The sequence below is a fragment of the Clarias gariepinus genome, chromosome 1 (genome assembly GCF_024256425.1).
Source record: "Clarias gariepinus isolate MV-2021 ecotype Netherlands chromosome 1, CGAR_prim_01v2, whole genome shotgun sequence".
Classification (NCBI taxonomy): Eukaryota; Metazoa; Chordata; class Actinopteri; order Siluriformes; family Clariidae; genus Clarias; species Clarias gariepinus.
In genome coordinates, this window is record NC_071100.1 from 20635854 (window position 1) to 20661427 (window position 25574).

The 25574-nt window shown below is 35.0% G+C and overlaps 1 protein-coding gene across 1 annotated transcript; it reads left to right on the forward strand.

Annotated features, from left to right (window-relative positions):
• Positions 1-1625: 1625 nt before the first annotated feature.
• On the forward strand, positions 1626-12119 carry LOC128529004 (butyrophilin subfamily 1 member A1-like). The gene is made up of 10 exons (XM_053502326.1): positions 1626-2097; positions 2201-2257; positions 4139-4483; positions 5765-6043; positions 6131-6232; positions 7226-7252; positions 7403-7429; positions 8993-9019; positions 9177-9203; positions 10683-12119. Exons 2-10 carry the CDS (start codon positions 2203-2205, stop codon positions 11237-11239), a joined length of 1446 nt encoding a protein of 481 aa, XP_053358301.1. The 5' UTR covers positions 1626-2097; positions 2201-2202; the 3' UTR covers positions 11240-12119.
• The last annotated feature ends 13455 nt before the right edge of the window (positions 12120-25574 follow it).

The window sequence follows — 25574 nt, forward strand, 5'->3', positions numbered from 1 at the left end:
CCCTGCACTCCAGGAGGGGACCTCCACACCTACATTTTTGTATTTGTTTGTTTGTTTGTTTTTTCAAGGCATATTGGTTTACCTTGTATCACACTTATTTTATGTCTTTCTTGGTCTACGTGTATGTTTTCTTTTATAACTTTCCCATTTTGTTAACACTTAAACAAAATTTTCGACAAAGCTGACTGGGAACAAACACAACATCTTGTTACACTCTGCATTGGATTACCTCATTGGAGGTGTTTTGTAAACATTTCAGTTGTTTCAATTAACAACCCTCTTGTTTGAATCAGGATCCTACTGTAAGTTTCGACAGTTTGTAATGGTCTCTAGGCAGTTTAACTGAGAAACAATTAACTGCAGACTAATCAACCTCTTTAGACTTGTGCCAGGATTTTCTTAAGAAATATTCATTAATTCCATTTTTTTCCCTCAGTGTTCAGTTTTTCTGTACTTGTTCTGGGAAAAAAAAATCATACTGTTAATTTCAAAAAAAAAAAATTTCTGAGATGAACAAAAAAATTAAGACAGCCTATGTCATTTATTATACTGTAGGTCTCATTGTGCATAAAACAGGAATTGATTTCATTAATTAGTTCTAGACTATCTGGCTGAAGAGTCGTGCTAATTAACAAAAAAAAAAAAAGGAAAAAACTGGCTGCGATATGGTATTCAGCTTCTAGTGCCATGGCCTGGGTCATTTCAAGACCTAAATACAATAAACTACAGGAAGCAATCAAGCGGGCATTATTTGATCAAGTGACACCAGAGTACTGCAGATGTCTTTTGACTATATGCCCAATAGAGTACCTATCCATGTTTCAGATCTGGATTCTTGATTCCTCAGGCGTTTTTAAACCTTTAAAGTGTTCAAGGGAGTACATATAAGGCTTTAGTGAGCTCCTTGTGTAATCAGAGATCAATACATCAAAACCAATATCTTGTTAAGGTGAGGTGTTTGCATGGGAATATCATATCAAAAATTTTAAAGCTTAAAGATGGTGGTTAGTCCCAAACCCATACATCTATTGAATTTCTTGGGACAAATTATTCATGGTTTAAGTTTTAAAGTAAAAAAAAAATTACTGATTTTACTGAAGGTACTGATTAATGATGATGGATGGGTCCTGTCACAACATTGTTAGTAGGTGTGGGATGTTATATATAGCCTATATATATATATATATATATATATATATAAAACGGGATCGACCCTATGTGCACAGGCGGCACCATGAAGCACGGACACGAGGCAAGGTCTTAGAGAAAAGGAAAAAATGGGGAAGGAAAGGGTTAAAGGAGGGAGAATGGAAAGAAAAGGAAGGAATAGAGTGAAAGGTGCAGGTCCAGGGGCAGTGTCTAGCTGGCATGCGGCGAAAGGTGGCGGTGGGTGGAGTGGCAGGATGGAGCATGCGGAGGCAGCGCTCCTGAACGCTCCCTAAACGGTTCCTCTCTCACTCTCTTTCTCTCTTACCTTTAGTGTCTTTGTGTGTGTGTGGCAAGAGAGAGAGAGAGAGAGAGAGAGTGTGTGACCCGGCACTATGAGGCGCGGTGTCAAATTACGCACACTCCCTTTGAGGGAGGACGTGCAGGTAAAAGACAAGATTTATTTCTATAACTAAAACACGGGTAAGCAGTAGTAGTAGTCAGGCTAGGGTCGGTCGATCGGCAAAACTCACATATTAGGGTAGGCAAGGAATCGGATCATGGTCATACACAATGAGGCTATCACAATAATCAAGGCTTGGTAATGTCCGGGAAACTCATGAGAGCGTATACTTTGTAAGTCTCTCTGTTGCTAAGTTCTATTTAGGCACCTGTTTAATTGTGTGCAGGTGTTTTAGAACTCAGGTGACCTGCAACGTGACTGTGGGGAATTGTAGTTTGTTTCCGCCATGGTTGTAGGCGGATGTGGTTTTGCTGCTTTAGCTGGCCTGACAAGTATGCTTCGTTGGAAAAAAGGTGTGGTGAGCCTCCCATTTAAGAAACAGGTTACCGAGATCAAAGTACACCAAAAATGAAAGTGTAGACTTTGGGACAAAGAGCTGCTATATTTTGCAAGTTCTTATTGCAGAAAATAAAACCTTTTAATAATAAGTAAGTATGCAGAGAACCTGTGAGGTTAAGATTTTGAGCCTTGGGTAATTTGATTAATGTTATTTGGAACAGATTGACATAATAATGACAAACCGTCTTTCAGGAATGTTTTTGTGTGTGACTCTACTGATTCTCCACAACTTAATGGAATCTCAATCAGGTATGAAAACACTTACTATCTATTTTTGTGTCCATGGGTAATGAATCTAGTATAAATATAAAGTTCTGTAAATTTAGTTGAATTATAAAAGCTAATCTAGTCTTTTTTTAAACTATGGTATGTGACTCTCGTTAACTGAACACTGGTATGTGTATTGGCTCAACATCTGGGAAAGTGCTGTTATGATTATTAATATGTGGATGGAAGAGTAAACTATAATTTTATATATATATATATATATATATATATATATATATATATATATATATATATATAATTATGCAAGCAGCTTTAGTCCCAAACAGGTGATTTGTGTTGAGATAAAATAATTATAAGTGATTTATTAGCACACCTTTCTCATGGTCGTGCCTGCACTGAGAAAAAAAAGTGAGAGAGACCATGCACCTAGTGCCACCATAGTGCAAGCTTATACACAATAGTGGTGTGTGGAGTTGGCAATTGTTCAATGTGCTGTGTGACTTCTTCTTTATGAAAAAAAAAAAGTCTGATGCTGTATATGAGCCTCACCCTGAAACAAACATGAATATGTCCTGCATACACCCTCAAGTAATTATGTCATGTGACAATGCTCTTTATAGCAGATATGTTCACTATTTCCTCATGGTGTTTTGCTACGGCCTTAGCTGTAACAACTATTCTTTTTAATTAATGCTCACACCAAACATTGGAATGGTAAAAAATGTTATCTTTGTAACTTGATCATGGCATGGGTTTTGGTGCAGGATTGACTGGTTTAAAATATTTTAGAAGGTGATCATCTCATGGAATTTTTCACAAACAGCAACCTCTAATGTTTACACAAAATTCTGCGGGAAAATATATGTCCAGATGGTATCAACAAAATGAACAATAAGTGTATTTCAATGCCTCTTCCCCAGATCTGTGCCAAAATGCAATCTAGTCTCTAAGGTCTATGGACAAATCTGTTTCTATATATTGGCTCATGTTTTGCTTTGAACTGCATTGTCAGCTATGGGGCTTTATATAACCAGAGATATACAGAATGCACCATGCGCTTAATCGTAAGTCACAGCAAAGGGTATGAATGCCTGTGAAAATGTGATTTATTTCTTCAGTGTTATCCTTTGGGTGTTACAGTGGTGTGGTGGTTAGCACTGTGGCCTTGCACCTCCAGGCAAGCGTCCTGCCATCAGGTTTGTGTGTGTGGAGTTTGCATGGGGTGGTGCTTAGTGGGTTTCCTCAGGGTACTCTGGTTCCCACACAGAACCCATGTTGCCATATACAGTATCTAATTCAGGGTTTAATGACTGCAGTCATGGAAATCGACTGCCCTATAATAATTCCAACACAACACATCTAACAGAGCAGCTAATTATTACCTTCAAAGTGTCTCAACAGACTGCAGAGTGTGCACAACTAACATATGTTAAATCAAAATATGGTGATACTTAAGATGGTTAAGCATGATAATAGATAAAAGAATAATAAACAATATAATTAGACAATAACAAAAAATATAAATTAAACTTGCAAAAGCAGTAAACCTTGGATAAACAGAAATGAGTGTAATACACAAAAAAATCAGTACACATATTAAAATCCACAAAGAATACATAAAACATAATGATCTACACAGGAATGTGAACTAAAAAGCTTAATATATGCAATATATGCAACCAGAAACTCCATCTAACCAATTTTAAAGTAAAAGGCAAGAACAATGCACACAAAATGTACACAGTAAAATCCCCAGTACTAATCTAACACTTTCACAGTTCATTCACATAAGTCCAGTAATCCATAAGTTCTGGCTCTTTTGAATCACTATGACTAACTAACTGCATGGTGGTAATTCAATGCTTTGGATGTTAATTGAACACTATTCCCCCTAAACCACAGAGGAAGTGCTTGGTCCAGATGCTCCTCTTGTTGCTTCAGCTGGTGAAGACCTCATTCTGCCCTGTTACATCAACCCCAGTACCAGTGCTGTTGGCATGAGAGTAGAATGGTTTAAACTAGATAAGGTGAACACAGTAGTGCATCTCTATGAAGATAATGAAGACAAAAGTGACAGTCAGGCCGAGTCCTACAAAAGAAGAACGTCACTCTTCAAAGATGAGCTACAGAAAGGCAACGCTTCACTCAAGCTCCAATCTCTCCGAGTCTCTGACGAAGGAAAATATAAGTGTTTCATTGAGGACAAATCCTGGTTTGATGACACCACAGTTTCTGTCAATGTTAAGGGTAAGTTCTGGTTCTTTATTGAAATTACAGTTATACAACTATACGTTTTATTTTCTCATAACATCATTAATAGTTTCTAGATATACAGTATTATACACTACCTAAAAGACTTTAGCAAAATCTGAATTTAGTATTGGATTTTGTTGGTTTTAGAATAGAAGTTCAGTCGCTGTTTAATAACATGATCCCAAGCAAGAAGTCAGAGTATTCTATTGTACTAACAGTGTAGTTCTAAAGTGTTACTATCACAGTAGTACACTGAACTATTCCAGTCAGGCATTTACCATCATGGCCGTGATTCAGCTGTTGGTAAATGTTAATGTTTAGGATAACACACAACTGTGAGTGAAGCATTGCATTGGTTGTCATCTAGTTTACTATTTCAACTGATCATATACTGATTTATATTACAGTTATATATATATATTTATGACAAAGTAAATAGTTTAAATATGCTGGTGACATAGTGGCTATGTTCCAGTTTGATAATTTCATTAACATCATTTTCATACCATGAACATTTTACTATAGATTAGATTAACATTTATTTACATTGTCCAAAGTAAGTGCATCTTAAAAAAATTCACCATCATGCAAAAACAATGTTTGTAAATTTAATTTAAAAAGTAAAATATTCTTATATTCTAGATTCATTACATATAAATTTAAATACCAGCGCTTTTTTATTTTATTTTGATGATTATGTCTTACAGCTCATGACAATAAAAACATCCAGTATCATTAAATATTACAATATCTCCTACAGTTAATAAAAAATCAATTACAATACAGAAATTCTAAAAATGCATGTTCATTTATGCACTCAGTACTTGGTCTGGGCTCCTTCTTCAAACTACTGCCTGAACAAAGGCTCAAAAGAAGTTGCCTTAGGTCGTGCTGTATTGCTGAATGCAGCATGGCTGTGAATCCTCTTTAGCTTACTGCTGGCCGGCTGTATCTGCTGTGCATATGCTGGTGTCAAGTTATCCACTGGGTGGACACTAGCTACAATTTTGACAAGATGGTGACTGACATTTTCACTCAGAAACGTTTTTTCAAAAAGGCAATGGAAGTCAACATATCTAGGTGTTTTTTTGTTTGTTTGTTTGTTTTTTGTCATCTGATGTGCATTATAAATCTTTCCTGTGGTAAAGTAATCTATTCAAGGACTTTTTATAAAATATTTGAAAAAGATATTTTTACATTTTAATAAGCAAGAAAATGGAAGACTTTAGCTTTTTTTATTTTGGGACTACAAGCTTAAAGATTTCATTTTTACAGCTCAGGGAAGCCACTTGGTGATCACAATGGAGAGTTATGATAGCTCAGGAGGAATTAATCTAATGTGCGAGTCCAAAGGCTGGAATCCTGAACCTAAGGTTAATTGGTTGGACAGACAGGGAGCCACTCTGCCTGCTGAAGATACACAGATACAAAAAGAGACGGAGGGCTTCAATGTGAAACGCCGCATCACTGTTCATGATTATAGCGACTCCAACAGATATTACTGCAGATTTGAACAACCTGATCACATGAAGGAAGCAGAGGTTATCATTAATGGTGAGTGTCTTTGTGATCAACAATCATGTTATTAGTTAATTCCGGTATACTTTCTTATCTGTAATTTTGTATGTCGTCTCATTTCAGGTAAAGTCTTTGATACGTGGAAAGTCGCTGTTGCCATTTCATTTTTAACATGTGTTTTTACTGTTGCATGGATTGTAATCGCAGTGATTTGGTACAAGAAAGGTAACATTTAAATATTTTCTTTCTTAACATTACAGTTAAACATCAGTTTATACAATAAGTTTAATCCACAGGAACCTAGCTGCCCATGCTCTTAATTAAGGGATGGTTTAATTAAGTCCTGCATAAAAGTCTTCACTCAGCACTTTGGCTTCATCCATTCTGTTTTATTACCACAAAGCTTTTTTGATAAAACTGAATTTTTCCAAGAATAAGAAGTATCAAGAAATTATCAAGAACTGTTTTAGAACTATTAGAACTGTTTTAAAATCCACAGCTTATTTCACTTGAAGTTTTCATAAACTAAAATACAAGATGAATTAAAACTTTTTTTTTTTTTTTTAAAGAAATGTCACATCTGGTTTAGCTCTGTTTATATTGGACACGATAAAAAGGTCTCAACATGATATTGCACAAAACTTTATATAATAAAAATTAATTTTACTTCATTTTATGTTTACTCTCACTGCGCTTCACTGTGTAGAATAGAATAATTAAGAAATAGACTAACATTATGCAACAGTCCCAGCTAGTGTACATTATTACTTTATTGTTGGATTTGATAAATATTGTAAGTAAACTTTTACTATGTATAAACTTAGGTTCTATTGTGGGTGTTTATTTTAGATTTTTTGTTTGTTTTATTTATAGGTCCAGCTGACATTGTCTTTTTAAGTTAATTTTAGCTAGTTAGCAGTTTAGCTGCTTATTAGCACAACATGGCAAATATTTAGAATGTTATCTATTTTATCTTGGAAAAGTATTTTAATGCTAATTTAATAGGAAGACACTCAAAAGTGAACAAAGAAATGAAAGTATGAACGTAAAGACTAATAATTAAGTAAATGGATGCAACAGAACACATTATGATAAATCACTGACGAACAGGAACATTTACTTCATTATTTTAAACTTTTGAATGCAATATAAACAGTGTGTTAACCATTATTCTACATAGGTCTAAATACAATCTCTAATATTGATTTATCTTTTTAGTGATGCAAAGACGGATGATGGAAGGCGGTAATTACACATTTTGCACATTGGTTTTGGGCTTTAAGTTGAAAAATTTTAATAATTTTTATTAAGAGGAACAGATTAAGTGTACATTTTGTTAATATTGGATGTTTTATTATGTTTTGTTTAATCTAACTGGATTTGGATTTTCCACAGTGGTAAAAGAGATCAAGGAGTTTGCAGGTATGAAGGACCTTTTTTAACAGGGTATATTACTCTTAAGGTATCAAAAATCTATTTATAAAATCACTACAAATCCGTAATAAAAATAGTTGGCTGTGAATAACATTATTACTTTGTTAGACAGTTATAATGTATGCTGTTATGTGTGCTGTGTGTGGGCTTTAGATGAGACATAAGGGCAGAGGAGAATTGCTCTGAAGTCCTTTAATAAGGAAAACAGAACACAAACAGACACACTTACACAATGTAATTAAGAAGGAGTACACAATGAAACTAGGAGAAACCAAAAGATCAATGATTCATTAAACTAACCAAACAAGAACTAAAGTAACCGGCATGACACGGGAAACACAGGTTATACACAACAAACATTTAACTAAACAGAACAAAACAGAACAGCAAGTTAACAAAACTGTTTAACCAAAAAGAACAGAACTTTTCTCTAACAAAAACAGAACAGGAACTTTACCAAATCGGAGCTTAAGAAAACAGAACAGACCAGGAGCTAAGGGAACTGGCATGACGCAGAAAACAAAGAACATTCACAACAAATTAACCAAACAGATGCACGACCCAGAGCAACTAAACAAACGACTATTTATCATGAAACTAATGAGCTACCTTGGTTCAGGTGAGCGCTCTCATTATTTGACCGAGGTGCATTCTGGGAGTTCAACAATTATCAAAACACAAAAGGACACAAACAGGAGTCCCTTGGTGCAGGGCGCCCTCTAGTGGTATTCACTGACAGATGCATGCTACTTTAAAACCTTTCAGAAATGTAATAATACATTAAATTTAAATGACAGGACAAATTTCTCTATAGCATGGGAACTTTACAGTACTTACATATAGTCAGTGTGTTTTAGTGTAAGAATTAAAATGTAAGAATTGGGAATGTGAGAGACAGTGGATGCATACTGTCCTTGTTTGGATCATATATATTAACCACCCTATACTTTTCCAATCTTGTCATCTTTTTAAGGTGGATTAATGTCATATTTAGGGCCATAATGTGTATGTTCTGTGCTCTGACACACACACACACACACACACACACACACACACACTGCATAGCATGACTATGAACATGGTGAAAGCAGGCATAGCTCGTTTTTCCTGCTTATGGTCTATCTCCAGCACACTCTGTGCCAGCCTTCTCCATGCATTATCACTTTCTTCATGGGGGAGACATTTATGACTTTGTTAGGAAGTATTCGTTTTTTTATTGATTAATAACAGACAAAAAGTGCTAAGAGCCAAGTCCAGATCTTTGAAGTTAATGCCAAACACCAAAAGTGCTTTATTTTGTCTTTATTTTGAACACACAATTCATGTACCATAGTATTAGAGTATAATAATAGTAAAATAAATAAATGCTGCACCACTGACCTGAACAGAGAATTAAAACCACATGGAACAAAATAATGTTAGACTGTAGAATAGCACAATTAAAAAGTATGTGTTTATAATTCTTAAATTGAAAATGATTACAATGCAGTAAACAGGACACAAGAGTCTAATTTCAGTCTCTAATAGCATATTTTGTCTTTTTTTATGTAGGTCCACAGACACAGAGAATGGAAAGTGGTAAATAATTTATTACATTTTATCTATTTAGAACTGTGAGTAATGTGATTTAAATTTATCTGTAAACATTTAAATGTTATTCTTGTTTGTATGCTTTCTTTTATCTTGCTATATTTGGATAACCATATAACATACAACTTAATTACATGTTTCACAGTGTTAGTGGAAAAGAAGAAGTCTGCAGGTACCAATTTAATATATTTGTCTTTATATATGATTAAGCAGCATTTGAGTATGTGCAGGTAAATAATAGAACTAATAAGTTCTAGCTTATCTGGGTGAAGAGTTGTACTGATTAAACTGAAAAACTGTCTGTGACACTGGTATTCAGTATCTACAGCCATGGCCTGAGTCGTCTCTATGATAAGCAACCACATACTAAGTCTTAACTGCCTTTAAATTACTTTTATGAATACTCAATACTTTTTTAACCCACCTAAAAATTGTATGGTCTGCAGGTACCATGCTCGTATTGTTTAACACGTCTAGATGTAAATGTCAGGAAATACAAACTCAAATTCTTATCAAGCCAATTCATTCTTCAATTTTAAAACAAATGTGTTCAGTGTAAAGCAAAGAAATTAGGCTTTCTGTTCTAACACCTTTGGACACTTTGTATAAATGCACTGACTCTTATAACCAATTACAGAGACATGTACAGTATGGTACAGCTTCTACATAATGTAAGACTAGTAATCGTAGGACTAGAGGGAGTGGTAGGTTAATGCTTACGATTTTGAGGTGCTGTGCAGAATGGCAGAAGGTCAAGTCCCAGTACCACCAGGTTGTTACTGTTGGGCCCTTGAGCTAGGTCTTTAACTTTCCACTGTTCAGATGTACAGTATATCTGCCAAATGAAAATGTAATAAATACAACATATCAGTTGTATAATTCCAAGACAGATAAAAGTATTTTTGGCTCCCTGGCTTAAAATTCAAATCTTAAAAGTTGGCCTATTTTATTTTTTTTTTTAATCTCTCCTTATACTGTAAGTATGTTTCTCAAAAGACTTTTTTTAAACCAGGTTTGCAGTTTAACCTATTTTTCCCCAAAAACACAGCTAAGCAGCACGGTAAAGATAGAAGTAATTAAGAAATTAAACTAATAATCAAATAAAATTCAACATTAAGATAAAAAAATATATATATTTACAAATCAACCCTCTACTGCAGGCTCTAAGCGATCCTAACAGTCACCGATATGTTTGACATGTTTTTGGTGAAAAATACATACCTAACTTTGGTTAATTTCCAATGAAGCTGTGTGTTTGTGTGGACAAACCATAAAAAACATTTTTGAAAATGTTATTTAATTAATTTATTTTTATGATAAAAGTCTGTAGTCCAGTGAGCTTTCTTTTGTCCTTTAAAAAAAAGTGCACTTGAATCTAGACAGATGCACAAGTGTCTGTTAGCTGTGTTTAGAAATAGATTAATTTTATTGCTGCATTTTAAGGACATTTTGTGGGATTTGAGATTCCCATGTAGTCTTAAAGCAATCTCCTGTGATACACACACGAACAACAGACAGGGACAAGTTACACACTTAATCACACTGACTCTAAACACATTCAGACTTTATTGTGCTTTGTAAATGGTTTTGTCTTTCTCTGTTTCTCTTAACGATTAATCGTTAATTGAAAATTGGTGTGTGATTCTCTCAGAGGATGTGACTCTGGATCCTGATACAGCTCATCCGAACCTCAGAGTGTCTGAGGATGGAAAACAAGTGACATGTGCAGACACAGCACAGAATCTCCCTGATTCACTACAGAGGTTTGATGATTGTATTCATCTTGTGGGAAAGCAAAGTTTCTCCTCAAAGAACTTTTACTATGAGGTGCAGGTCAGTGAGAAAACAGCGTGGATATTAGGAGTCATGAAAGAGGACAGTAACAGAAAGGGAATAATTACTCTGACTCCCAAGAATGGATTCTGGACTTTGGAACTGAAGAATAAGAATGAATATAAAGCTAATGCTGGTACTGGTGACTTTACTGAGGTCCTCCTCACACTGAGAAAGAAGGTGGAGCTAGTGGGGGTGTTTGTGGATTATACCAATGGCCAGGTGTCCTTTTATGATGTGAAGTCCAGCTCTCATATCTACTCCTTCACTAATCAGTCTTTCTCTGGGGCAAAGCTCTATCCATTCTTCAGTCCCCAGTACAGGGAAGGAGGTAAAAATTCTGCACCACTGATTATCACTGCTGTTACTAAATGAATTTTCATGTTTAACATGGTTTAACTTTTTAAAAAGCTGACTGTAATCTTCAAAGGAGTTGTATTAAATGTGGTTTAAAACAAATGTTATTTTATATAAAAATTATACTGTAGAAATAGGCGGCCAGTGTTGTAGTGGTTAGCACTGTCGCCTTGCACCTCCAGGGTCCGGGTTCGATTCCCGGCCAGGCTCGATTCCCGGCTCTGTGTGCATGGATGTTCTCTCCGTGCATGGTGGGTTTCCTCCGGACACTACGGTTTCCTCCCATAGTCCAAAGACATGTAGGTAAGGTTAATTGACGTTCCCAAATTGCCCATAGTGTGTGAATGAGTGTGTGAGTTTGTGTATGTGTGTGTGCCCTGCGATGGACTGGCACCCTGTCCAGGGTGTACCCTGCCTCGTGCCCCAAGTCTCCTGGGATAGGCTCCAGGTCTCCACGACCCTGAATACAGGATAAAGTGGTATAGAAGATGTGAGAATATAGAAATATAAACTCTGTAAACAGTGTGTGTACATGTATATTAATAATATGATAATTATATGGTTTCTCCAGTTAAAATCAGATTAAAAACATTACATAAACATTACAAACTTAAAAGCCCAGATAAGGTTTGCTTGAGTTTGTGTGAGTTTTTAACCATAAAACACAGAAAAGTGACCCAACAAGTGTCAGAACATACATGAATGAATTTCAGGAACCGTCCTTTCTTTTTCAGTTGATGTTTAACTCTAAGGTGCTGTTCAGTTTAACCAGCACTATAAATCTACACATATCATGAACCGAAACTCCTGTCACATTATATTAATAAAGGTGAAATGAGATGGGGAAAAAATGCTTTAGCAGTGCTGTAAATATAAAAAAATATTTTAATAAAATTGTTTGTACTTTGTGAGATTTGAGTTATTATTACAGTCTTGATTGGACGTTGGTGTTTCTGTGAAAAATATACATATAATTTTCATATAAATATTTTCGTCACACATGACCAAGTACCAGGTCTTTAAATTACTTAAGCAAACATTTTTTAAACAACATATTTTAGGAGTTTTAATAATTATATGACCCAAACAAATACTATTATCATGTTAAAACACATTTTCTCACATTAAAAAAAATAACACAATATAACTATTAGGGAATATACATGTAATAAAAATGAAATGTAGTGGTTTAACAATATACAGTTATAATAGTATATAACATCCAATATTTGTCCCTGTTTTGTGTGTGTGCTTCTTTTGACTTTTATTTGATGTTGTACCCTCTTTTGTTGCCTTTTGTTGTTTTGTTTATTAGCCCTGTTTGCTTGATAATTAGCATTAGATTTTATTTTCTAGCCTACCCATAATCATAGCTCTCATGATTCTGTTTGGATTTCATGTTTGTGTTTCATAATGTTTAAAGCAGTTTGCACTTGCACCTTGCCCCAAGTCCCTGCAGGACAACATTATACATTAATACAGCACTATATGACACATACAAATACAATAAAATGTGTGTTTAATATTATATATTACTGATATAACAATATTAGATTAATAACAGTAAGTAGTGTATGCAGAATACTTAGCAGTGTACTGTAATATTGTAAAAAAAAAACATATTAAATTAAATAGTGTGTAGTGAAAAAGTGTTCAAATGAGGTGAAGAGGCGGGTACAGGCAGGTTGGAATGGGTAAAGAAAAGTGTCAGGTGTGTTGTGCGATAAAAAAATATCAGCGAGAATGAAAGAAAAGGTGTACAGGACAGTGGTGAGACTGCAATGCTCTACAGCTTAGAGACAGTGGTGCTGAAGAAAAGACAGGAGGCAGAGTTGGAGGTAGCAGAGCTGAAGATGTTGAGGTTCTCCTTGGGAGTGACAAGGATGGATAGGACCAAGAATGAGTTTATCAGAGGGACAACCCACGTTAGATGTTTTGGAGATAAAGTCAGAGAGGCCAGATTGAGGTGGTTTGGACATGTTCAGAGGAGAGATGGTGAATATATCGGTAGAAGGATGCTGGGGTTGGAACTGCCAGGCAGGAGGTCTAGAGGAAGACCAAAGAGGCGATTTATGGATGTAATGAGAGAGGACATGAAGTTAGTTGGTGTAAGAGAAGAGGATGCAGAGGATAGGGTTAGATGGAGGCAGATGATTCGCTGTGGCGACCCCTGAAAGGGAACAGCCGAAAGACAAAGAAGAAGAGTGAGTAGTGAAAAAGTAGTAATAGCATAAAATATATCATAATATCTGTTACATATGTAACAGCAAAAAAACATTATTGACTATGTAACAGTTTATGAACTCAGTATTCCTACTCTGTCCCTCTAGTGTCACTGAATATGTTTATTGCCATTTTATTACCACTCAATTACCTAGGAAGTAAACTGACTATTTCTGGGATCCTCTTCGATGGCAGGGTCCCGAAATCTGGCTCTGTTCACATACCGCAGTGTATGTGAGAGTTCACATACCGCATACCGAGAGTTCACATACCGCAGGGAGCTCAAGCAGTGCTCATGGCAGTCCTCAATGTGGCGATCACCACTCCATACATGCCTTTGTAGTTCTCGAGGCATAGCAATGCACTTCTCGCATGGCACTCCTTGCGCTTTTAGCATCCGTGATTTAGTTTTGAAGCTTTTCCAGGTACAGGTAGAAATAGACCGACAACCACAACAGACGCCGAGCTACCCCATCATGTTTTTATCATGGAGAAGCCTGAGATCCATTAGTGTGGATTAATCACCACAATCGTAAAATCAGTAGTCACACACCTGCAGAAGGGGAGGCTGTTTACCTAGTGAGTGGAAAGAAAACAATTAAGGACATTTTACATTACTAGAGATAGAACAAAAGGTTCTAAAAGATTTAAATCATTTCTTTTTATAAAGAAAACAGCTGATTGTGTCTGGATAAACTGATTGTGTCTGAAAAAAACGTCATATTTTAATTTCAAGACATTTTATTTTAAATTTTATATAAAAAGGTATAAAGGCTCATAAAGCTGACTCAGACACTTCAGTAGCATTACCATCTTAGAGACACAACTTTAGAGATTCAGATCTTGAACTTGAGCTTCAACTTAAATTGTCCAATCTAAACCTAACAATCAGAATTTACAGTTTATTCCCTCACAGAATAAATCAACACAGTAATTAAACAGTTGGCAACACAGTGAACAAAGATTCAAGAACAAACTCTAAACTAAACACAACTCTATTTATAACAGAACTATTTAACAAACTCATCTCAGATAAATGCAGAGGTGCACCTTAGGAATTATTGAACACAATATATTGAAATGTCATGTTTTCGCATTGTCACTTTGTCGCTCTGGTTTGTACATTTAAACATGCACTTTATGTTGTCTCTTTTGTATAAAAACATAGATAGTTCTCTGCTAACTTAAAATGTCAATCTGTCTTGTCCCAGCTAGCCAGCTAATTACGCCTTTAGGTTAGCTAGTTAGTTTCTGTTAATTTATGTTGTTAATTTACGTTGCATGTAGCACCTTGGTCCTGGCCTACTTGACTTGACTTGATCTGGACGCGAGGAGCCCTCTAGAGGTCATTCCTGACAGTAGCAAAGAAATTATCAACAAAAGTGACAGAAATTTGATTTTCAACTGGATAATTGTCCAGGCCAACCTAGGCAAATTTAAAATGAAAAAGCATCTAAGTCCTGTAGATAATCTATGGGATCCAGGAGAGAGAAAATTAGCAAAGAAATCACATTAATGCAATCTCTAATCATACAAACTGGGGAAAAATACTCAAATTTGTTTTAACTACTTCAGGTGAGATTTAGTTTTCTTTATTATTTATTATTATTATTATTATTATTATTATTTTTCCTTTATTACTTAAAGTCAACTGAAGTGCAAAATAAATATTTTTATTAAATTTTTTTTTCAATTTTGTTATTTTTTTATATATCTTAAAATGGTTTTAAAGGCGTGTCTAGCTGTACAGTTTAGAAACAGGTTAAACAAGTTGCAAAAATAAAAGTACACCAAACTTATAAATATAGATTGTGGTACAAAGGGCATTTTTAAAAAATACCTTTCAACTGAGAAAGTATTATCTTAAATATGAGTGAGTATTATGAGTTATTTTTGGAATAGATTTGTGTTAAATCATGCATTGAGTGTCATTTGTAAAATGTCATTTTGCCTGTGAAAGACTGAAGCAATAATGCTAATCTGTCTTTCAGGGATGTTTTTGTGTGCGACTTTCCTGATTTTCTAGCTTGATGGAATCTCAATCACTGTGTGTGTGTGTGTGTGTGTGTGTGTGAGTGATTAGCTCTGCCGAGCTCTGAATAATCCGGGTGTTTGGTGTTAAATTTTACACTCTGAGTTTGAGCTCTGAAAATTAATTAAGAATTTAAAAAAAAAACTAATTATTTTACCTGAATGTGTGTGTCTGTGTGTGATTTCATGAGTAGTGTAATGCATGAATATCAAATTCAAATTTCTAATTTCTAATTTTATTTGTCACATACACAGTCATACACAGTACGATATGCAGTAAAATGCTTATACGACCCCCAGTGACCTTAAAAAGAGAATTAAAACTTATAATAAGAAATAAATATTAATAAAAGAAATAAAAGAAATACTATAGAAAATTAAATTTAACTAGGATAAAAATAGAAATTAAAATAGAAATATACTGTACATAAAAATAAAAATAGAAATATACTGTACATAGAACCATGGGCGTCGCTAGGCCATTTTTAGGGGGGCTTTAGCCCCCCTAACATTTGTACTCAGCCCCCCTAAAAATTCTCCATAAACTCCACACAAATTGCTGATCGCCCATCGTCCCCTTTAAATTTCTGGCGGTCTTTAATTCGCCACCACAATCCTTTTTCATAAATACAGTTTACAAAATGTCATGAGGGATTAATCAGTTAAATCTTCGCTGTGTTCACCCTCATCACACCAGCTGTTACCTCTAGTGGAAATGAAGCCCTTAATACATACTCTGTGAACTCTCTTTTGATTCATGCAAATTCACATTTCATACAAACTTAAATAATTCTTTTGACTGTGTAAAGCTGCTTTGCGGCAATGAAAATTGCTAAAAGCGCTATACAAATAAAATTGAATTGAATATGAACCTATAGTCTACTTTATAAAACAATCATGCCTTACTGTTTCAGTTGGAAAACCTAACTGTTTATATAAAACATTGCACAGTGCATATGGCATTAACTACCATAAAGTTATACACATAAATTATTTAAAATAGTGACAGACAGCACTCAGTGCACTCGCTTTAACTGCATAGCAGTGTGATTTACAGAGATCTTTTTTGAAATAAATATAAAAAAAAATATTTTGAAATAAATATTGTATTGTATTAAATAATGTCCCAAATCGTTAAATACATTTAATAGCCTTAGAGTAGGGTTTTAGTCACTTTGATTTAGAAAAAGTTACTTTTTTAATGAATAGAAACAAAAAAAGAATAATATTAAAAAGATGTTTAATTACATTCTAACAATGTTTGTCTATATTAATGAATTTGAATAAATAGCCTAGTAGCTATGAAATTTTAAGGGGTTAAATAGAGAACCTACTGTCTTATTTATGTAGCTAAAACACTAAATTAAACTAGATAACATGATAATCAAAGTTTTAATATTTATATTTAACTGTAGATGGAAGGTTTTTTAAGTCACATGAAAAAAATAAAGATGTTCTATTCTTACCTGCTGCTCATTTGGAGACCTACTCCCATGTGACTTGAAAACCCTTCCATTTCCAGTTCTCTGTTCAGTTCTACAGTTCAGTTCTCTGAAAGCGCAGCCTCTCAGGCACATTAACATTGTGTTTCTATCATTGATTCAAGTCATTGCATCAGACACTATTTTTCAAATTTCTTATGTCTGCCAGTTTCCAACAAAAAGCAGCAGTATTGTCAAAGAATTAACAGATAAATGTTTGGCATTATTGGCCACCACACAGTTTATTACATTGTCCATCCTCATAGGTGTGTTGTTTATATTGATAATTAATGTAAGTTTAAAGTCATATGCTGTTTTCTGGTTACATTTTTCTGATTTTACCTGTACATAGAAAAAGGTTTATACCGTAAACAGCGTGTGTGATCGAGAAGACTCATTTGAGTACTGATTCTGAACAAGCCACATGTGTGTTAAACATCTACTGTATGGGGGCTGAGCCCTCCTTAACTGAAAATCCTAGAAATGCTCTTGCATAGAACATTTTTTTTTTTTAAATAGAAATTTGGTGAAGAAAGATAGTGTGCAAATGTGCATAAAAAGTGACTTATTAAGGTGCCTTATTAAAGTGTCTTTATGCAATGGTCCAGAGTGTAAACATAAACAAGTAAGTGTAGATGTGAGAATAGAGCTTGATGCGGTGAGTTTGTAGTTTAGTAAGACGTTAAGTCAGTTCTTAGTGAATGTTCTTAGCTGGATGATTACAGGTGTAAATGTATTTATAATATGTTTACATCATCCTGTGTGAAACTAGTGTGACATTCTCTTAGTGAATGTACGTGACTTAATGTGTGACCCTAAATCATTTGTAATCAGTAACTATGAGTTGGTTGATGAGGAAAAGAAAGAAAGCAGTTTAAAAAAGCAGTTAAAAGTTATTTCTTTACCAAACACAAACACACGTGTGTGTGTGTGTGTGTGTGTGTGTGTGTGTGTGTGTGTGTGTTTGGTAAAGAAATAGCTTTTAACTTTTAACTTCTTTTATATATGTACACACCTTGAGTAATGTGATCACAACTGAACCAATGGTTCTTCTCCTTTGCGCGCTGCCGAATTGTGGCTCAGTGCGTGTACATCACTCATATGTTCAACATCTGTGCACGCGTGTACTGTTTACTATAATATTGTGACAACGTGTGTGCACTTAAAGCATCTTTTATTATGTGATTGTATGTGTGCGTCTGTTTGTGTGTTTGTTGGACAACTTTCACACACACACACACACACACACACACACACACACACACACCAGCTTACCGAATAGAGTGAAATGTGTGAATGTCATCCTACACAGCAGCCACCTTCACCCCTTGTCTTCAAGCTCGTGGTTTTGTGTGTCCATGTGTCTGTGTGTGTGTGCGTGTGCGCTTGGATAAGTGAGAATCTCTATCAATAAACTGGTGTGTGTGTGTGTGTTTGTGTGTGTGTGTGTGTCTGTGTGTGTGTGTGTGAGAAAGTCGCCCTACACCACAGCCCTCTCGCCCCACCCACCCCCTCCTCTCTTTTCTCTGTTCTCAATCACTACAGCCTCGATGATTATTAGAGGTAAAGTGCAGGTTAATTTATTTTATTTTTACTTTATTTATACTTTTGTATTAATTATTTTTGGGTTGTGGAATCAATCATGTGAGTTTACATTATTTCTTACACAGTATGGGAAATTTGTTTTGATATATGAGTGTTTTGATTTCCAAGCACACTTCTGGAATGAATGATGCTCACAATACAAGGTTTAGCTGATATATATATATATATATATATATATATATATATATATATATATATATATATATATATATAGATAGATAGATAGATAGATACATAGATACATACATACATACATACATACATACATACATACATACATACATACATAAGTCAGTCCAGACTCTTGTCTGGGATCGCACTGCATGTCAGTCTGGACCCAGCCCACACCTATATATTAGGAATGCAAAAATACAGTTTAATAAAGTCAATGTTTCCTACTTTTAAATAAAGCACTTATTATACCCATTAATAAACTGTTAGCTTTGTAGTCTATTTGCTGATCATTACGGCGATCGTGGCCCACAATTGTAATCATTGTCATGGAAATGTAGACAGCCTGTGAGTGTATGACGTTAAAGGCCAACAAGTAACAGCGTTCAAGGGTTAGTTAACAGGTGCCTATTTGAAATTATCGAGTTAGCTAACAGGTAAAAGGTGTCCATGTTGTGCCCTGCGGTTACAGAGCAGTGAGGCCTTGTTTTTTGTGTACATTACATCCCCTGTGTGGTGAGGATGTCACAGTCCTAATACGCAAAGAAAGGGTCAGTGTCTCCATCTAGTCACCACAGTTATTTGTGCCAAGGTTTAGGCAGCAAATTATGTAATGGAAAATGCTTCCACGCATTGCAACGTGCCCGTTAGGGTACTATCTAACCTTTACTTCAAAATTTTTTTAGAAGTTTGTTTTCTTGTTAATATTTTAATCTTTATAATGTTAAAAAAAATTGTTAAACAGCTGTTTATGGTTATTAGCAACAATGAGCAGGCAAACAGTGCCATTTCCACTAACTTGGATGTATTTTGAATCTTTTTGACATTTAAATGCATGTTGTTTTACAGTTATAATTGCTTTGGTTTAAGCATCTGATTGCAGTCAAACAATGGCGTTTTATTTCCACTTGGCATGGATGTATTTTGCGTCAGACTGCCTTAACAATAAATACACGTTGCTTGTAAGTTAACAGCAAGTTCGAAAAAAGTCATTTGCTTATAACCAACCATTCCAGACCTTTGACTGCGGATAGAAATTAGATTTGGCCATTGAATATTAAGTTTCTCAAGGAAATGAAAACCTTCTGTGTCTTTACCATGGTGAGTTGAAAAATATTAGGTCTTGTAGACAATGCTTAAAGAAACTATTTTTATAAATAAATATTAAATTGTTTTATTTATTTGAAGTGCAAGTTACATAAAGTCTGAGTGAAGTTAAAATATCAGGTAAAAAAAATAATAAAAATGTGCCTGTTGTGTTTGGGGTGTGTATCACATTCAAGTAGTTGTATTTGACATAAATATATACATTTGATCTGTGTCTGTAACATTATCTATCTGTCTGTCTGTCTGTCAGTCAGTCAAACTCCCTGAGATGGCAATAGGAAGAAACCTTGAAAGGAACCAGACTCAACACCTCATTTGGGTGATAATGGATAACAGAAATTATATAACAACATCATGTGTGTGTTGATTCGCTGTGGCGACCCCTGAAAGGGAACAGCCGAAAGACAAAGAAGAAGATGCATGTTATGCTGCTGGAGGCTTTCTCTGGATGATCCTTGCAGGGTTGACCTCTGCCTACTAGAGCTTTCACACATCTCCAGATGCCCAAGGATGGGTAAAGAAAGGAAGAACAGGTAAAAGAGAATTAGTGTAGATGCTGTTCAGGATATTAGCAGCACTAGATAGGAGTGTGCATTTAGAACTACGAGGTTATGGAATGAATTATGTGTGTGCCAGGCTAAAGAGATGTGTCTTGGATGCATCTACAAAATCTACAAAAGGGGGTAGGGCTTTTTCATATTTAGCTCCAAAGCTTTGGAATCATCAGAGAAATTTCATTCATTCATCTCATTATTATCTAGATACATTTTTCACATACATACACAATTTATTATTATTATTTTTTTTATTATTTTTTATTTTTATTTAATTATTATTATTTTTTATGAATTTCTTTCATTTTATGAAGCTGCTTTGAGACAATGACCATTGTTAAAGAGCTATATATATATGTAAATAAATTGAATTGAATTGTCTTGAGTCTACTTTTAAACTGGTAGACTGTCTGAGCCCCAAACGTTGTCTGGAAAACTATTCCAAAGCTTAGGAGCTAAATATGAAAACGCTCTACCCCCTTTTGTAGATTTTGATACTCTGGGAACTACCAAAGGTTTTGCGGTCTTAAGGAGTGTGGTGGATTGTAATGAGTGAGAAGACTGGCTATGTGGGAGCTAAACCATTTAGAGCCTTGTTCGTATGTAATGCTAGTTTGTAATTAATTCCAAACTGATGATAGTATTGGGGTTATATGATCATATACTGTATATTTTTTTGATCTAGTAAGAACCCTGACAGCTGCGTTTTGGACTAACTATAGCTTGTTTATTGAGGTTGCAGGACAACCACCTAGTAATTACAGCATTACAGTAGTCAAGTCTGCAGGTCATGAATGCATGAACCAGCTTTTCTGCATCAGATATGCATAGAATGTTTCTAAGTTTGGCAATATTTCTCTATTCAGATCTACAAATTGGTATCGATCAGACAGGTAGGATCTAAACCATTTTAATGCCCGTCCCTGAATACCTATGTAATTTTTTCTATGAGAATATTATGATGTAGTGTCGAATGCATCAAGTAAGATCAAGTAAGACTAATATTGAGATGCAGCCTTTGTCTGAAGATAAAAACAACTCATTCGTGATTTTAACTAGTGTGGTTTCTGAACTATGTGATATGTTCATAGTATTATGTACTGTAGCAATTTTGGAACTGCCCATCAACCTTATTATGAGAGAGAGAGAGAGAGAGAGAGAGAAAGAGAGAGAGAGCGTAAGAGAGAGTACTGCATTATTCAGGGTTTGTGCTAATAATCTAAGTCCTCTCCTAATCCTTAAAAGTAGAAAAGTCACAAACACACACACATATATATATATATATATATATATATATATATATATATATATATATATATATATATATATATATTAACATTATGTGTCTGGAAAAAAAGTGTAATTTTTTAAAATACATTTTATATAAACTTTATATGAGAATAAAAAAGGTGATAATTATTATTAAGCTCAGTTAGACACCTCAGTAACATTGTCATCTTGGAGAAATAACTTTCCAGATTCTGCTCCTAAACCTGACAATCAGAATGTACAAGGTTTTTTCCCCTCTCAGACATAAGTCACAAATTTAAAGCCATTTTTTTTATAAGCAGCTAATCTATGAAATTAATGAAAATCTAATCTTAAAAACCTAAATTCTTTTTTCTTTGCTGTACAAAATCTCATTTAAACTCTTAAATTATAAGATGCTTCTGCAAGTTGCATAAACTTCCAAAATAAAATGCAATCCATGGGTAAATATCTCAGAGTATTAATTTTTCATTAGTGCCATGCACAAGCGGTTTCACATTAAAAATTTAAACTTTTAATGCATTGCAATTACATTAGTTGATCTCATTAGCAGAAGAGAGTTTATTTCTCCAAAGAATGAAATCTTGATTTGAGTCACATGTGAATGTAATTCCCCATTACATTGCATTTTACTTTTATAACTATATGTGGAAGTCTAATTACACACTCCTCTGACTGAGGGCTAATATTGGACAGCAATTGCATTTCAGTGTAGCACAACTTACACACTCTAATAAAAAATAAAAGCAATAGAATAGAGTTTTTGTGTTTCAGGGTTAAATGTTTTATGTATTACCAAAAAGCAGCTTTTTGTTGTATCATCTATTGAAAAAAAGGCTGCTTAAGGCTGCTGGTGACAATAATTTTGGTGTTGTTCTGCACTGCCATCTACTGGTAAGCAAATCAAGCCTGTATTTGCTGTTATCAATGCGTATAATATACAGTACTAGCATTGGTACCCATGGTACAGTACATGATGGTTGAAGAGTTTTTGGAAATAGTTAAAATGTTAAAGTTAAAAATAATCTGATCATCTCTAATGTAATCAGTGATATTAATATTTCAGGTAGAAGCCCATGTACTGCCTGTCTTTCTGTAAGGCAGACCCCCCTGCAACTTAATACAAAGAAATTTGAGGATTTTGATTGAGGATCTTACACCTTGTTTACGCAAATGTGTACTTCTTTCGTCATCAGCAAAATAACCTCCCTGTTTAAAGTAGATTATTACACCAGCACATAACTGTTCATAATGTCACTTCATTTTTTTTTTTCATTTTCATTTTAGTGCATAATACTCTCAGTCAGAGTATTTTACATTCTCTCACCTTTTTTGAGTGTCTCATACCCCCTAAACTGAGCCTGATCAATCCTGGCATCATCATCATCTTGGACTATTTGACAATCTGACCTCCCGTCCCCAGTATGTCCGACTACAGAACTGTGTGTCCGAGACTGTAATCTGAAACACTGGAGCTCAAAACACGGAAGCTGTTTGCATGTCTGTCCAGAAAAAAACGAAGCTGTCTGTATGTCTGTCAAGACAGATTTTGTCTGGACAGACATACAGACAGAAATTTTTTACTTTTGAAGAGAGAGAGAGAGAGAGAGAGAGAGAGTGTGAGTGAGTGTGTGTGTGTGTACCGGCACGGTGTCAAATTACGCTCGCACACACACATAATGAACACACTTAGCGACAAAGAGAGAAAATGGATGTTTAACCTCTAATGAGGCTTTCTTTTGCTTTACATGTGTGCACACACATGTTATAAGAAACAGTACATGCGAACTGTACAAACGCGCTTTTAAACACAAAATAAAATATGTTTTACACGCACACACATGGTCACAGTGTTATAGTAAACAGTACACGTGCACACAGATGTTGATTATACCAGTAAGAGGTATGCACTAAGACCCAGCAGGGGAGACGATTACCCCCTGATTCCGCAGCGCAAGAGAGAAAAAAAACGTTGGCTTAGTTGTGATAACTTGATGCTCTGCATCAAAACAAGAAGCGCATGCGTGATTCATGATACTCGGTACTTGTAAACCAAGACTTGCTCGTTTTTCAAGTCAAAATTTATTAAAAATCTTTGCTCGTCTTGTGGAACACTCGCAAACCGTGTTACTCGCAGTCCAAGGTTTCACTGTATCTGGGAGTCCATCTTGATAAAAAACTTGACTTGTTGCTCAACACAATGGCACTCTACAAGAAAGGACATAGCCGGTTGTACTTTCTTCGAAGGCTCAGCTTGTCATGCGTGAGCGAGCAAGTCTTGGTTTACGAGTACCGAGTATCATGAATCACGCATGCGCTTCTTGTTTTTTAACGTCTGTAACACCATTCTACGGATGTTTAATGAAACTGTTGTGACGAGAGTCATTTTTTACGCTGTGATCTATTGGGGTTGTAACATGAAGGTGTCTGATAGGAACAGACTGGACAAGGAAATTAAAAAGGCAGAATATGTGCTAGGCATGGAGCTTGACTCTGTGAATGTGGTAGCGAAGAAAAGGATTCTGTCTAAAATACAATCCATTTTAAACAATCCTTCTCACCCGCTATACAGTGTTTTTGCTGACCAGAAGAGCAATTTCAGCCCTCTGTTCAGCAGACAAGACTGGTTACCATCAGCGCCACAGGAGATCCTTTTACCCAATAGGCATAAAATTATACAACTTTTCTTTGTAACTCATACACTCCTATGTGGATATTTACTGACAGTAACAGTAACACAATAGGACAATAATTTTTACCTGTATTAATAATATGAGAATTGCAATATTACATCTCAATAAAATATTACAATATTACATACATATCTTAGATTACTATGCAATATTTACAAGTGTTCTTGGGTCATATTAAGTGTGCAATAATGTCATAATGGCATATTTACTGTATTCATTTAAAGTATTCTAAAGGGTTTTTTTTAGTTATTAATTTTCCTTTCTACTTGATATCAACCGTGAGCAACTATAACTAAGAATTCTATTTCTTTAAATCTTGAATCTTGGAATATGCTGTGGTGGTAAAATCCTTTTGGAATCAAAGAGATTGAGACATCAATTTTGAATAAGAATAAAATTGCAGAAGAGTCTACTAAATTCAAATTTTATTTATCACATACTGTACACAGTCATACACAGTATCATAGTGTATGAAGTGAAATACTTATACGACTGCTGTTGACCTCAATATTACAAAACATAAGAGAATAAAAAATAAATAAAATTTACATAATATACAGCAATAATAATAATAAAAGTCAAAATAAAATAGTAGAATAAGATAGAAATATAAAGTAAAAGAATATATATTTAAAATAGAAAAATGTATATACTAAAATGAAATATAATAGGAATGTGATGTAGTGCAATGTACTGTAGAACCGAGTCGAGTTATTGGCAAGATAATGTGTTCAAGTTCACAGTGTGCAAAATGTGCAAATGTGCAAAGTTCCATGTGTGCGCCCTATTAAAAAGTAAAAGTTCGCAGTCCAGAGGTGTGAGGTCCTATGTGGTGTTGTGATTGAGTGCTTCTTTAGCCTGCAGGAAGAAGCTCCTCCTCAGTCTCTCAGTGTTGGCCTTCAGGGAGCAGAATTACTTTCCTGACCGCAACAGAGAGAACAGTCCATTGTTGGAATGGCTAAGGTCTTTCACTATCTTTCTGGCCTTGGTCTTGCACCGCTTGTTGTAGATTGATAGAAGGTGATTAAGGGTACAGATGATGAGTTCAGCTGATTGAACCACCCTCTTTGGTCATTAGTCATCATTAGTCTGTCCTGCATGGTGCTGTTCCCGAATCAGGTTGAGATGTTTCCCATCAGGATGCTCTCTATAGTGCAGGAGTAGAAGTTCCTAAGCACCTTAGAGGGCAGTCTAAAGTCTCTCAGGCATCCGAGGTGAT